General features: G+C 54.3%; 2 protein-coding genes across 2 annotated transcripts; both read left to right on the forward strand.

The window, feature by feature from the left end:
* Positions 1-226: 226 nt before the first annotated feature.
* On the forward strand, positions 227-10,636 carry CCDC9 (coiled-coil domain containing 9; the record flags this gene model as incomplete). Its single annotated transcript, XM_084224401.1, has 9 exons — positions 227-232; positions 494-610; positions 1,025-1,146; positions 2,629-2,772; positions 3,498-3,558; positions 4,628-4,817; positions 5,877-5,981; positions 6,899-6,940; positions 10,060-10,636. 9 exons carry the CDS (start codon positions 227-229, stop codon positions 10,086-10,088), a joined length of 816 nt encoding a protein of 271 aa, XP_084080527.1. The 3' UTR covers positions 10,089-10,636.
* Positions 10,637-14,091: 3,455 nt separating this feature from the next.
* On the forward strand, positions 14,092-15,231 carry C5AR1 (complement C5a receptor 1; the record flags this gene model as incomplete). The annotated part of the gene is made up of 1 exon (XM_084224402.1): positions 14,092-15,231. Exon 1 carries the CDS (start codon positions 14,143-14,145, stop codon positions 15,229-15,231), a length of 1,089 nt encoding a protein of 362 aa, XP_084080528.1. The 5' UTR covers positions 14,092-14,142.
* Positions 15,232-15,540: the final 309 nt, after the last annotated feature.

Here is a 15,540-nt window from a genome sequence, read left to right on the forward strand (position 1 = left end):
TTTTAGGAGGGGAAAATGGGGATTGGGATCAAGAGAATGAGATTTTAGGGTGGAAATGGGGTTTTGGGGGAAAAACCCAAAAATTTGGGTGAAAAAATGGGATTTTGGGGCGGAGTACGAGCGCTGGAAACGGGAGCGGGAACGAATCGACCGCGAGCGGCTGCAGCGGCACCGGGACCCCCAGGGCGCCTGGAGGAGGGAGTGGGACGCACAGAAACCCGGGGACATGTGGGTCTGGGGGAAAAATGGGATTTTTGGCAAAAAACCCCGAAATTTTGGGTGAAAAAATGGGTTTTTTAGGCAAAAAAATGGGATTTTTAGGCAAAAAAATGGGATTTTTAGACCAAAAAATGGGATTTTTAGACTAAAAAATGGGATTTTAGGAGGGAAAAATGGGGGGTTGGGATCAAGAAAATGAGATTTTAGGGTGGAAATGGGGTTTTGGGGGAAAAACCCAAAAATTTGGGTGAAAAAATGGGATTTTGGGGCGGAGTACGAGCGCTGGAAACGGGAACGGGAGCGAATCGACCGCGAGCGGCTGCAGCGGCACCGCGACCCCCAGGGCGCCTGGAGGAGGGAGTGGGACGCACAGAAACCCGGGGACATGTGGGTCTGGGGTTTGGGGAAAAAACCCCAAAATTTTGGGTGAAAAAATGGGGGTTTGGGGGAAAAAAATGGGATTTTTAGGGAAAAAAATGGGATTTTTTGGGGAAAAAATGGGGTTTTTCGGCAAAAAAATGGGATTTTTAGGCAGAAAAATGGGATTTTAGGAGGGAAAAATGGGGATTGGGATCAAGAAAAAGATTTTGGGGAAAAAGCCAAAAATTTGGGGGAAAAAATAGGATTTTTAGGCAAAAAAATGGGATTTTTTGGGGAAAAAATGGGGTTTTTAGACTAAAAAATGGGATTTTTAGGCAGAAAAATGGGATTTTGAGAGGGGAAAATGGGATTTTAGGAGGGAGGAATTGGATTCTGAGATGAGAGAAATGGGATTTTGGGGTAAAACCCCGGGATTTTGGGGAAGGGCACTGGGATTTTGGGGCGGGAACGGGAGCGGGAGCGAATCGACCGCGAGCGGCTGCAGCGGCACCGAGACCCCCAGGGCGCCTGGAGGAGGGAGTGGGACGCACAGAAACCCGGGGACATGTGGGTCTGGGGGGTTTGGGGCAAAAAATGGGGTTTTTGGGAAAAAATCCCAAAATTTTGGGTGAAAAAATGGGGGTTTTAGGCGAAGAAATGGGATTTTTAGGGAAAAAAATGGGGTTTTTTGGGGAAAAAATGGGATTTTTAGACTAAAAAATGGGATTTTTGGACTAAAAAATGGGATTTTAGGAGGGAAAATGGGGGGTTGGGATCAAGAAAATGAGATTTTGGGGAAAAACCCAAAAATTTGGGGGGAAAAATGGGATTTTTTGGGAAAAAAATGGGAGTTTTCGGGAAAAAAATGGGATTTTTATGTTAAAAAATGGGGGTTTTGGACTAAAAAATGGGATTTTAGGAGGGGAAAATGGGGATTGGGATCAAGAGAATGAGATTTTGGGGTGGAAATGGGGTTTTGGAGGAAAAACCCAAAAATTTGGGTGAAAAAATGGGATTTTTAGGTAAAAAAATGGGATTTTTATGGAGAAAAATGGGATTTTTAGTGAAAAAAATGGGATTTTTCAAGGGGAAAATTGGGATTTGAGGAGGGAGAAATGGGGTTTGGAGATGAGAGAAATGGGGTTAAGGTGGAGAAATGGGGTTTGGGGAAAAAAATCCAAAAATTTGGGTGAGGAAATGGATTTTTGGCAAAAAATGGGATTTTTGGGGTGAAAAAATGGGATTTTTGGGGAAAAAAAGGGATTTTATAGATCAAAAAATGGGATTTTAGGAGGGAGAAATGGGATTTTTAGACCCAAAAGAAGGGATTTTGGGGCTAAAAATATTTTGGGGTTTTTAGGTGAATATTTGGGGTGAATTTGGGGATTCGGGGTGAATTTGGGGGATCCAGGTGTGAATTTTTGGGGTTTTTAGGTGAATTTTTGGGGTGAATTTTGGGGTTTTCGGGTGAATTTTTGGGATGAATTTTGGGGTGAATTTTGGAGTTTTCGGGTGAATTTTTGAGGTGAATTTTGGGGTGAATTTGGAATTTCCAGATGAATTTGGGGGTGAATTTTGGGATGAATTTGGGGTTTTCAGGTGAATTTTTGGGGAGAATTTTGGGGTGAATTTGGGGGTTTTCAGGTGGATTTTAGGGGTGAATTTGGGGGTTCCAGGGATGAATTTTTGGGATGAATTTTGGGGTTTTCAGGTGAATTTTTGGGGTGAATTTTTGGGGTGAATTTGGGGGTTTTCAGCTGAATTTTTGGGATGAATTTCGGGGTTTTCAGGTGAATTTTGGAGTGAATTTTGGGGTTTCCAGGTGAATTTGGGGGGAATTTTTGGGGGGAATTTTTGGGTTTTCAGATGAATTTTTGGGGTGAATTTTGGAGTGAATTTGGGGTTTTTCAGTTGAATTTTTGGGGTGAATTTTTGGGTTTTTGGGTGAATTTGGGGGTGAATTTTGGGTTTTTGGGTGAATTTTTGGGTGAATTTTGGGGTTTCCAGGTGAATTTTGGGGTCCCACCTTTGCCCCTCCCCCCCCCTCAGGTTCTCGGGGCTCCCGGAGGAGCCGCAGGGGGGAGGGGCCTCCCCCGGCCCCGCCCCTCCCCCCCCCACGCTGGGCGAGTTCCTGCCCCTCCCCCACCCCCGCCGCAGGAGGGGCCGCGCGCGGGGGGAGGGGCGGCCCTACAGGTGAGGGGGGAGGGGCGGGGGGGGATTTTGGGATTTTGGGGAATTTTGGGATTTTTTTTGAAGGGATTTTGGGGGGATTTGGGGTTTTGGGGGGATTTTTGGGGCAATTTCGGGGGGATTTTGGGGTTTTGGGGGATTTTTTGGGGAGGATTTTGGATTTTGGGGGAATTTTTTGTGGATTTTGGGGGGAAATTTTGGAATTTTGGGGGGATTTTGTTTTTTTGGGGAGGGATTTCGGGGGGATTTGGGGATTTTTTGTGAATTTTGGGGGAGATTTTGGATTTTGGGGGGGATTTCTTGTGAATTTTGGGGAGATTTTGGATTTTGGGGGCATTTTTTGTGAATTTTGGGGAGATTTGGGGGGGGATTTTTTGTGAATTTTGGGGAGATTTTGATTTTTGGAGGGGATTTTAGGTTTTTTGAAGGATAATTTTAGGGAGGATTTGAAAGATTTGGGGGGATTTGGGGGCGATTTTGGTTTTTTAGAAGATTTTAGGAAAGATTTTGGTTTTTTGGGGGGATTTTTTTTTGTGGATTTTGTGGCAATTTTAGGGGGAATTTGGGGGAATTTTGGCTTTTTTGGGGCTTTTTTGGGATTTTTGGGGGGATTTTTGTTTTTTTGGGATTTTTTGGGGAGATTTGGGGGTGATTTTTGGGATTTTTTTTGAGGGGGGTTCCTGTTTTTTCCCAAATTCCCGATTTTTCACCCCAAATTCCCTCCCCAGTTTCCACGACGATCGCTGGGAGCCGCAGCCGGAGCCGCCCCCGGAGCCCGAGAGCGCCCAGGTGAGGCCGGGATTCGGGAATTTGGGGATTTTTGGGGATTTTGGGAATTTAGGGGGATTTTTTGGGTATTTTTGGGGAATTTTGGGGATTTTTGGGAATTTTTGGAGAATTTTTTGGGATTTTTGGAGATTTTTTTTTTTGATTTTTGGGGGATTTTTGGGACCCCCAGAATTTGGGGATCCCCCGGGATTTGGGAATTTGGGATTTGGAATTTTGGGATTTGGGGTTTGGGGATTTTGGGAATTTGGAATTTTAGGGAATTGGGCATTTGGGAATTTTGGGGATTTGGGGATTTTGGGATTTGGGAGTTTGGATTTGGGAATTTTGGGGATTTGGGAATTGTGGGAAATTTGGGGATTTGGGAATTTTGGATTTGGGAATTTTGGATTTGGGATTAGGGAAATTTGGGATTTGGGGGTTGGGGATTTGGGAATTTGGGATTTTGGGATTTTGGGAAATTTGGGATTTGGGGATTTTGGGGTTTAGGATTTGGGAATTTGGAATTTTGGGATTTGGGATTTGAGATTTTGGGAAATTTGGAATTTTGGGAGATTTGGGATTTGGGGACTTTTGGGATTTGGGAATTTGGGATTTTGGATTTGAGATTTTGGGGATTTGGGATTTTGGGAAATTTTGGATTTTGGGGATTTGGGAATTTTGTGAATTTGGGATTTTGGGAAATTTGGGATTTGGGGATTTTGGGAATTTTGGGATCTTTGGATTTGGGATTTTGGGGTATTTGGAATTTTGGAATTTTGGGAATTAGGGATTTGAGATTTTGGAAAATTTGGAATTTTGGGGGATTTGGGATTTGGGGATTTGGGAGTCTTGGGAACTTTGGGAATTTGGGATTTTGGATTTTCGGGATTTGGGATTTTGGGATTTTGGGAAATTTGGGATTTTGGGATTTTGGGAAATTTGGGATTTTGGATTTTGGGGGTTTGGGAATTTTGTGGATTTTGGGGAATTTGGGATTTTGGGAATTTTGGGAATTTGGGATTTGGGAATTTTGTGGATTTTGGGGACATTTTGGTATTTCCCCGCCCCCGCCCCGTCCCCGCTCTCCCAGCAGGTCCCTGAGAAGGTTCCGGAAGGCGGCGCCGGCCCGGGGGGGGTCCCGGGGGGGGTCCCCGGCTCCCAGGAGGACTCGGACCAGTGGGAGGACGTGAGCGAGGAGGAGGAGGAGGAGGGGGAGGGGCAGGGGGAGGAAGGGCCCCGCCCCCACCAGGCCGGACCGGAGAGCCCCGGTGAGACCCACGGTGAGTCCCAGTTCAAACCAGTTCAAACCAGTAACTCCCAGTGACCCCCAGTGAGACCCACGGTGAGTCCCAGTTCAGACCAGTTCAAACCAGTAACCCCCAGTGAGCCCCAGTGAGCCCCGGTGAGACCCACGGTGAGTCCCAGTTCAGACCAGTTCAAACCAGTAACTCCCAGTGAGCCCCAGTGAGCCCCGGTGAGACCCACGGTGAGTCCCAGTTCAAACCAGTTCAAACCAGTAACTCCCAGTGACCCCCAGTGAGACCCACGGTGAGTCCCAGTTCAGACCAGTTCAAACCAGTTCAAACCAGTTCAAACCAGTAACCCCCAGTGAGCTCCACGGTGAGTCCCAGTTCAAACCAGTTCAAACCAGTTCAAACCAGTGAGCCCCACGGTGAGTCCCAGTTCAAACCAGTAACCCCCAGTCCAAACCAGTGACCCCCAGTGGGCCCACGGTGCGTCCCAGTTCAGACCAGTTCAAACCAGTAACCCCCAGTGAGACCCACGGTGAGTCCCAGTCCAAACCAGTTCAAACCAGTTCAAACCAGTTCAAACCAGTAACCCCCAGAGACCCCCGGTGAGACCCACGGTGAGTCCCAGTTCAGACCAGTTCAAACCAGTTCAAACCAGTGACCCCCAGTCACCCCCAGTGAGCCCCGGTGAGCCCCACAGTGAGTCCCAGTTCAGACCAGTTCAAACCAGTTCAAACCAGTTCAAACCAATAACCCCCAGTGAGCCCCAGTGAGACCCACGGTGCGTCCCAGTCCAAACCAGTTCAAACCAGTTCAAACCAGTGACCCCCAGTGACCCCCAGTGAGCCCCATGGTGCGTCCCAGTCCAAACCAGTTCAGACCAGTTCAAACCACTGACCCCCAGTCACTCCCAGTTCAAACCAGTAACTCCCAGTGACCCCCAGCGAGCCCCACGGTGAGTCCCAGTTCAAACCAGTTCAAACCAGTAACTCCCAGTGACCCCCCCCAGTTCAAACCAGTCCCTCCCAGCCCCCCCCAGTCCCTCCCAGTCCCTCCCAGTTCAAACCAGTAACTCCCAGTCTCTCCCAGTCTCTCCCCCAGCCCAGGGCGGGGTCCCGGAGCCGCCCCTCCCCCCCCCGAGCCCCTGCCAGAGCCCCCCGGAGACCCCGGAGCGCAGCGGGACCCCCCCCGACGGTACTGGGGGGACTGGGAGGGACTGGGATGGACTGGGAGGGACTGGGATGGAACTGGGAGGGACTGGGATGGAACTGGGAGGGACTGGGAGGGAACTGGGAGGGACTGGGATGGACTGGGAGGGACTGGGAGGGAACTGGGAGGAACTGGGAGGGACTGGGAGGGAACTGGGAGGGACTGGGGGGGGCTGGGAGGGACTGGGAGGGAACTGGGACAAACTGGGATTGAACTGGGAGAGGATAACGGGATACTGGGATGGACTGGGATAAACTGGGATGGGACTTGAGGGACTGGGGGGGAACTAGGAGGGACTGGGAGGAACTGGGGGGGACTGGGATGGACTGGGAGGGACTGGGATTGAACTGGGAGAGGACAACGGGATACTGGGAGGGACTGGGATAAACTGGGATGGAACTGGGAGGGACTGGGACAAACTGGGATTGAACTGGGAGGGGATAATGGGATACTGGGAGGGAACTGGGATGGAACTGGGAGGGACTGGGAGGGGATTCAGGGATTACTGGGAGGGTACTGGAGGTTACTGGTCTGTACTGGGAGGCACTGGGGAGGGTCACGGGGGGGTTGTTACTGCTCTGGACTGGTTTAGACTGGTCCGTACTGGTCTGTACTGGTCCATACTGGTCCATACTGGTCCATACTGGTCCGTACTGGTCCATACTGGTCCATACTGGTCCATACTGGTCCATACTGGTCCGTACTGGTCCGTACTGGTCCATACTGGTCCATACTGGTCCGTACTGGTCTATACTGGTCCGTACTGGTCCATACTGGTCTATACCAGTCCATACTGGTCCGTACTGGTCCATACTGGTCCGTACTGGTCCGTACTGGTCCATACTGGTCCGTACTGGTCCGTACTGGTCCATACTGGTCCATACTGGTGCCGTTCCCAGCAGGGCCGGGGGTGGAGATCTCGGATTTCCAGAGGGTTCGTTTCCGTAAGAGCTCCCCTCCCCCACACTGACCCCAAAACCCCCAAATTCACCCCAAAATTCACCCAAAATCCCCAAATTCACCCCAAAAATCCCCCCCAAAACCCAAACCACCCCAAAATCCAAAAAATTCACCCCAAAAATCCCAAAATTCACCCTAAAAATCCTCAAATTCACCCAAAATCACCCCAAAAAACCCCAAATTATCCCAAAAATCCCCCAAAAATCACCCCAAAATCCCCAAATTACCCCAAAAAACCCAAATCCACCCCAAAATTCTTCAAATTCACCCCAAAAATCCCCCAATTCACCCAAAAATCCCCAAATTCACATCAAAAACCCCCAAATCCACCCAAAAATCCCCCAAATTCCCCCCAAAAATCCCCAAATTCACCCCAAAACCCCCCCTGGGACCCCAAAGAAAACCCCAAAACAGCCCCGGGACCCCAAAAAAACGCCCTAAAATTGCTCTGGGACCCCAAAATTCACCCCCAATACCCCCAAAATCACCCCTGGGCCCCCCAAAACCCCCCCAAGACCCCCAAAACCCCCCCAGGATCCCCCCAAAACCCCCCCAGGATCCCCAAAATCCCCCAAACCCCCCCAGGACCCCCAAAATCTTCCCAGGATCCCCCCAAAACCCCCCTGGGACCCCCCAAAAACCCCCCAGGATCCCCAACCCTCCCAAATTCACCCTGGGACCCCCAAAAAATCCCCCCAGGATCCCCCAAAAATCTCCAAATTCACCCCAAAAATGTCAAAAAAACCCCCAAAATTCCCCCTGGGAGCCCCCCCAGGACCCCTCGGTTGCTGATCTGGGCACACCTGGGGCTCACCTGGGCACACCTGGGCACACCTGGGCACCGCCAAACTCACCTGGGCACACCTGGGCACACCTGGGCACACCTGGGCACACCTGGGCACGCCTGGGGCACACCTGGGCCCCCCTGGGGCGCACCTGGGCACTGCCAAACTCACCTGGGCACGCCTGGGCACAGCTGGGGCACACCTGGGCACCCCTGGGACACACCTGGGGCACACCTGGGCACAGCTGAACACACCTGGGCACTGCTAAACTCACCTGGGCACAGCTGAACTAATCTGGGCACACCTGGGCATCCCTGGGCACTGCCAAACTCACCTGGCACACCTGGGCACACCTGGGCACACCTGGGCACGGCTGCTTGGCTCTGGGCTGAATTTTTGGGGTTTTTTGGGGTTCCTTGGGGATCTTTCGGGGCTGTCGCTGCTGGACTGACTCACCTGGGCACACCTGGGCACACCTGGCACACCTGGGCACTGCTGAACTCACCTGGGCACACCTGGGCACGGCTGCTTGGCTCTGGGGGGGCCTTTTTGGGGTTTCTTGGGGATCTTTTTGGGCTGTCTCTGCCTGGAGCTGCTGGACTGACTCACCTGGGCACACCTGGCACACCTGGGCACTGCTGAGCTCACCTGGGCACACCTGGGCACGGCTGCTTGGCTCTGGGGTGGATTTTTGGGGTTCCTTGGGTATCTTTTGGGGCTGTCGCTGCTGGACTGACTCACCTGAGCTCACCTGGGCACACCTGGCACGGCTTGGCACACCTGGGCACACCTGGGCACGGCTGCTTGGCTCTGGGGTGGATTTTTGGGGTCTCTGGAGGAGCTTTTGGGGCTGTCGCTGCTGGACTGACTCACCTGAGCTCACCTGGGCACACCTGGGCACTGCTGAGCTCACCTGGGCACCCCTGGCACACCTGGGCACACCTGAGCTCACCTGGCTGTACCCGGCTGCTGCATTAAACTCCTCCCTGAGCGACCCCGGGAGTGGTTTGGGGGTTTGGGGGGGCCCCAAAATCACCTGGGAGCCCCAAAACTCACCTGGGCACCCCAAAATCACCTGGGGGGTCTCAAAACTCACCTGGGGGGACCCCAAAACTCACCTGGGGGAGCCCAAAACTCACCTGGGGGAGCCCAAAATGACCTGGGGGGACCCCAAAATCACCTGAGGGACCCCAAAATCAACTGGGGGTCCCGAAATCACCTGGGGGGACCCCAAAACTCACCTGGGGGTGCCAAAATCACATGGAAGACCCCAAAACTCACTTGAGGGACCTCAGAACTCACCTGGGGGACCCCAAAACTCACCTGGAGGACATCAGAACTCACCTGGAGGGTCCCAAAATGACCTGGGGGGACCCCAAAATCACCTGAGGGACCTCAGAACTCACCTGGGGGACCCCAAAATCAACTGGGGGTCCCGAAATCACCTGGGGGGACCCCAAAACTCACCTGGGGGTGCCAAAATCACATGGAAGACCCCAAAACTCACTTGAGGGACCTCAGAACTCACCTGGGGGACCCCAAAACTCACTTGAGGGACCCCAAAATCACCTGGGGGGCCCCAAAACTCACCTGGGGGTGCCAAAATCACCTGGGGGAACCCCAAAATCACCTGGGGGGCCTCAGAACTCACCTGGGGGTGCCAAAATCACCTGGGGACCCCAAAACTCATCTGGGGGATCCCAAAACTCCCTTGGGGGGGGTCTCAAAACTCACCTGGAGGGTCCCAAATTCACCTGGGGGGCCCCAAAACTCACCTGGGGGTGCCAAAATCACCTGGGGGATCCCAAAACTCACCTGGGGGACCTCAGAACTCACCTGGGGGACCCCAAAATCACCTGGAGGGTCCCAAAATGACCTGGGGGGACCCCAAAACTCACCTAGGGGACATCAAAACTCACCTGGGGACCCCAAAGCTCACTTGAGGGACCCCAAAATCACCTGGAGGACCCTAAGCTCACCTGGCCTATCCCAAAATCACCTGGGGGACCCCAAAACTCACCTGGGGGACCCCAAAATTACCTGGGGGATCCCAAAACTCACTTGAGGGACCTCAGAACTCACCTGGGGGACCCCAAAACTCACCTGGAGGGTCCCAAAATCACCTGGGGGGCCCCAAAACTCACCTGGAGGGTCCCAAAACTCACCTGGGGGGTACCTGGGGGACCTCAGAAGTCACCTGGGGGTCCCAAAATTTACCTGAGGGGTCCGAAAATTCACCTGGGGGATTTTGGGGTTTGGGGTTTTGGGGTTTGGGGTTTTGGGGGTCTCCAGCCCCTTTTTTCTCTCTCCCCCCACAGGAGGACCCAGCGACCCCCCCCAGGTGTGACGGGGGGGGGACCCCAAATCCCACCTGAGCCCCCCCCAGGTGTGACCGGGACCCCAAAAAAATCACGGATCTCACCTGGGGGGGCCCAAAAACCCCAAATCTCACCTGGGGGGGCCCCAAAAATCCCAAATTTCACCTGGGGGCGGGGCAAAAATCCCAAATCTCACCTGGGGGGGCCAAAAACCCCCAAATCTCACCTGGGGGGGCCCAAAAAATCCCAAATCTCACCTGGGGGGCCCCAAAAAATCCCAAATCTCACCTGGGGGGCCCCAAAAATCCCAAATCTCACCTGGGGGGGGGCCCAAAATCCCAAATCTCACCTGGGGAGGCCCAAAAAATCCCAAATCTCACCTGGGGAGGCCCCCAAACCCCCAAATTTCACCTGGGGGGGCCCCAAAATCCCCAAATCTCACCTGGGGGGACCCCAAATCTCACCTGGGGGGCCCCAAAAATCCCAAATCTCACCTGGGGGGGTCCCCAAATTTCCCCCCGAGGGGATTTTCGGGTCCCCCCTCCCCAATTTCGTCTTTGTCAAATAAAAGTTCCAAAACTCCTCCCCGGCTTCGTCCTCAATTTTGGGGTGACCTCGTTCATTTTGGGGTCCCCCCGAGCGCTTTTACCTCAAAACCCCAAAATTTTGGGGTGGTTCATCCAAAAAAAACCCAAATTTGGGGGCGGTTCCTCAAAATAAAGCCAAATTCTGGTTTTTTCCTAAAAAAAAAAAAACAATTTCTAGAATTTCCCCCCAAAAACCCCAAATTTTGGGGTTCGGGTGTCCCCAAATATCCACCCCAAATTTTTTAGGGTTCTCCCCGAGATTTTTCACCCCAAAAACCCCAAATTTTGGGGGCGGTTCCTCCAAAAAATCTCAAATTCGGAGCTTTTTCCATCCAAAAAAACCCGAATTTTGGGGGTTTTCCCCCCCAAAAAAACCCAAATTTTCGGGGTGGGGGTGCCCCCAAGTTCTCCCCCAGATTTTGGGGGTTCCCTGCCCCCCCGGCCCCTCCCAGCCCCCCTTTTTTGGGATTTCCTGCCCCCCCCGGGGTCATTTCCCCTTCCCGCCGGTTCCGCTGAAACCGCGGCGGCCGCTGCAGGTGAGGGGGGGGAGGGGCGGATTTTGGGGGGTCCCGGGGGGGTTGAGGGGACCCCTCCCCCTCCAGCCCAATTCGGGGGGGTCCCCGCTTCATTTCTGGGGGGGTCTCAGCCCGAATTTTGGGGTTTCCGCCTCGTTTTGGGGCTTTTTTTGGGCTCTTTATTCCCATTTTTGGCCTCTTCATTCCCATTTTTGGGGGGAGGTTTTGAGGGGGTTTTGTTCTCCCAGGGGGATTTTTGGGGACCCCTCCCAGTTCTGACCAGTTTGGGGGGGGTCTCCAGACCAGTTTGGGGGTTTCAGTCTCATTTTTGGGGTCTCCAAACCCAATTTTGGGCCATTTCCAGCCCCGTTTTTTGGGTTCTCAGCCTCGTTTTGGAGTCTCCGAACCGAATTTTGGGGCATTTCCAGCTCCAATTTTGGGGTCCTCGCCTCATTTTTTTGGGGTCTCCCCACCCCAATTTTGGGAGGTCTCAGCCCCAATTTTGGGGTCTCCAGCCTCATTTTTTTGGGGTTCCCAAAATCCATTTTTTTGGGGTCTCATCCCTTTTTTTGGGGGTGTTTCAACCCCATTTCTGCCGTCTCCAGCCTCATTTTTTGGGGTCTCAACCCAATTTTTGGGTTCCCCACCCCGATTTTGGGTTTTCCAGCCCCATTTTTGGGTTCCCCACCCCATTTTTGGGTTCCCCACCCCATTTTTGTGGTCTCCACCCCATTTTTTTTGCTTACCTACTCGATTTTTAGGGTCCTCACCCCATTTTGGGGGTCTCCAGCCCCATTTTTGGGGTTCTCCACCCCATTTTTAGGGTCTCAGTCCCATTTTGGGGTTCTCCACCCCATTTTTAGGGTCTCAGTCCCATTTTTGGGTTCCCCACCCCATTTTTGGGGTCTCAGTCCCATTTTTGGGTTCCCCACCCCAATTTTGGGGTCTCCAGCCCCATTTTTGGGGTTCCCCACCCCATTTTGGGGGTCTCAGTCCCATTTTTTGGGGTCTCAGTCCCATTTTTGGGGTTCCCCACCCCAATTTTGGGGGTCTCGGTCCCATTTTTGGGGTCCCCACCCCGCGGGGTTGAGGGGAAGGGTGGAGCTGCCCCTCCCCCCCCCCCAGTTCCTCTCCCAAATTCTTGCGCCATGGGGAGGGGTGGGGGAGGGGAGGATGAGGAAATTCCACATCCGGGGGGGGGAGGGGGGAACACGGGAGGGTGGGGACCCCCAAAAATGGGAATGGGGACCCCGAAAAGGGAGTTGGGAACCCTAAAAATGGAATAGGGACCCCAAAATGGAGCTGGGACCCCAAAAATGGGGCTGGACACCCAAAAAATGGAATAGAGACCCCAAAAATGGGGCTGGGGACCCCAAAAATGGAGCTGGGACCCCAAAAAATTGAATAGAGACCCCAAAAATGGAATAGAGACCCCAAAAATGGAGCTGGGAATCCAAAAATGGAGCTGGGAACCCCAAAAATGGGATTGGGGACCTCAGAAATGGGGCTGGAGACCCAAAAAATGGAATAGAGACCCCAAAAATGGAGCTGGGAACCCCGAAAATGGGGCTGGGAACCCCAAAAATAGAATAGAGACCCCAAATATGGAGTTGGAGATCCCAAAAAATGGAATTGGGTACCCAAAATGGGGCTGGAGACCCCAAAAATGGAGTTGGGAACCCCAAAAATGGAGTTGGGAATGCCAAAAATGGGGTTGGGTACCCAAAATTGAGGTGGAGGCCCCAAAACTGGGACTGAGGACCCCAAAAATTGAGCTGGGGACCCCAAAAATGGAGCTGGAAACCCAAAAATGGGATTGGGGACACCCGAAAGTGGGGCTGGGGACCCCCCAAAACACCTTGGTCACCTGGTGGGGTGGGGTTGGGGGTTTTTTGGAGGTTCTTGACCACCTGGGCAGGTGCAGGAACACCTTGGGGTTGGTCAGGGGGGTCTTTAGGAAGGTCCTTGACCACCTGAACAGGTGAAGAAACCAATTTGGGGTCTTCAAAACCACCTGGACAGGTGAAGAATTCACCTTGACCCAGTTTTGGTCACCATTTGGAAGGTCCTGGATCACCTGGACAGGTGAAGAACCCACCTTGGGATCTTCAGGACCACCTGGACAGGTGAAGAATCCACCTTGACCCACCTTTGGTCACCTTTTGGAAGGTCCTGGATCACCTGACCAGGTGAAGAACCCACCTTGGTGTCTTCAGGACCACCTGAACAGGTGAAGAACCCACCCTGACCTATCCCTGACCACCTTTGATCACCTTTGGGAAGGTCCTTGACCACCTGAACAGGTGAAGAACCCACCTTGGGATCCTCAGGACCACCTGGACAGGTGAAGAACCCACCTTGGGATCCTCAGGACCACCTGGACAGGTGAAGAACCCACCTTGACCCACTGCTGACCACCTTTGGTCACCTTTTGGAAGCTCCTTGACCACCTGGCCAGGTGAAGAACCCACCTTGACCCACCTTTCCTCACCATTTGGAAGCTCCTTGACCACCTGGCCAGGTGAAGAACCCACCTTGGGATCCTCAGGACCACCTGGCCAGGTGAAGAACCCACCCTGACCTATCCCTGACCACCTTTGATCACCTTTTGGAAGGTCCTTGACCACCCAGCCAGGTGAAGAACCCACCTTGGGGTTGGTCAGGGGGTCATTTGGAAGATCCTTGACCACCTGGACAGGTGAAGAACCCACCTTGACCCACCGCCGACCGTCTTTAATCCCCTGGACAGGTGAAGAACCCACCTTGGGATCCTCAGGACCACCTGGCCAGGTGAAGAACCCACCTTGACCCACCGCCGACCGTCTTTAATCCCCTGGACAGGTGAAGAACCCACCTTGGGACCTTCAGGACCACCTGGCCAGGTGAAGAACCCACCTTGACCCACTGCCAACCACCTTTGATCACCTGATCAGGTGAAGAACCCACCTTGACCCACCTTTCCTCACCTCCCCACCCCCACCATGGCCGCGCCGCCGTCCCCGTCGTACCCTTGGGACGACACCTGGAGCGACGCCTGGAACGACACCTGGAACTACACCTGGAACGACACCTGGGGCGACACCTGGGGCGACGAGGCCGACGTTCCCGTGGGCCACCGCCTGGCGCTGGCTCTCTACGCCGCCATCTTCCTGCTGGGCGTGCCGGGCAACGGCGCCGTGCTGTGGGTGACGGCGTCCGAGCTGCGCCGCACGGTCAACGGCGTCTGGTTCTCCCACCTGGCGCTGGCCGACCTGCTCAGCTGCCTGGCCCTGCCCTTCCTGGCGCTGCCGCTGACCGCCGACCACCGCTGGCCGCTGGGCCGCGCCGCCTGCAAGCTGCTGCCCTCGCTGACCGTGCTGGCCATGTTCTCCAGCGTGCTGCTGCTGACGGCCATCAGCGCCGACCGCTGCGCGCTGGTCACCCGCCCCGTCTGGTGCCACAACCGCCGGACGCGGGCGCTGGCCGGGGCGGCGTGCGCCGGGGCCTGGGCGGCGGCCGCGCTGCTGACCGCGCCCTCCTTCGTCTTCCGCGCCGTGCGCGTCGACCCCTTCTCGGACAAGGCCACCTGCGTGCTGGCCTACAGCGCGGCGGGGTCGGGGGGACGCGGCGCCGAGCTGGCCGTGGCCGTCGTGCGGTTCCTGTGCGGATTCTTGGGGCCCTTCGCGGTCATCTCGGGGTGCTACGGGCGCCTCCTGAGCCGCGTGCGGAGCCGGGGGCTGGGGAGGTCGCAGAGGGCCACCAGGACGGTGCTGGTGGTCATCGTCAGCTTCTTCGTCTGCTGGCTGCCCTACCACGTGGTGGGGCTGGTGCTGGCGGCCGCCGCGCCCGGCACGGCCGCGTTCCGCCGCGCCCAGGCCGCCGACCCCGCCGTGGCCGGGCTGGCCTACGTCAACGGGTGCGTCAACCCCATCATCTACCTGGTGATGGGGCGGGGCCTGGGCAAGGTGAGGCGCTCGTGGAGGGCGCTGCTCAAGGGGGTGCTCAGCGATGAGGTCACCAGCACGGCCGGGGACGGGCGGGGGCGCAGCGCGGTCGCCACCGAGGAGGGCAGCGAGGGGACGGTGGTGTGAGGGGTGGGGGTCGGTGTTAGGGGCGTGGGCGTTGTTGTCATGGTCATTGTCATCGTCGTTGTCATGGTCATTGTCATCATTTTCATCGTCATCATGGTCATGGTCATCATCGTCATCATCGTCATTGTCATCATGGTCATTGTCATCATCGTCATCATGGTCATCGTCATCATGGTCATTGTCATCATGGTCATTGTCATCATCATCATCATGGTCATTGTCATCATGGTCATTGTCATCATGGTCATTGTCATGGTCATTGTCATCATGGTCATTGTCATCATCATCATTGTCATCATCATCGTCATG

Source organism: Fringilla coelebs (genome assembly GCF_963513975.1).
Source record: "Fringilla coelebs genome assembly, chromosome: 37".
NCBI classification, from domain to species: Eukaryota; Metazoa; Chordata; class Aves; order Passeriformes; family Fringillidae; genus Fringilla; species Fringilla coelebs.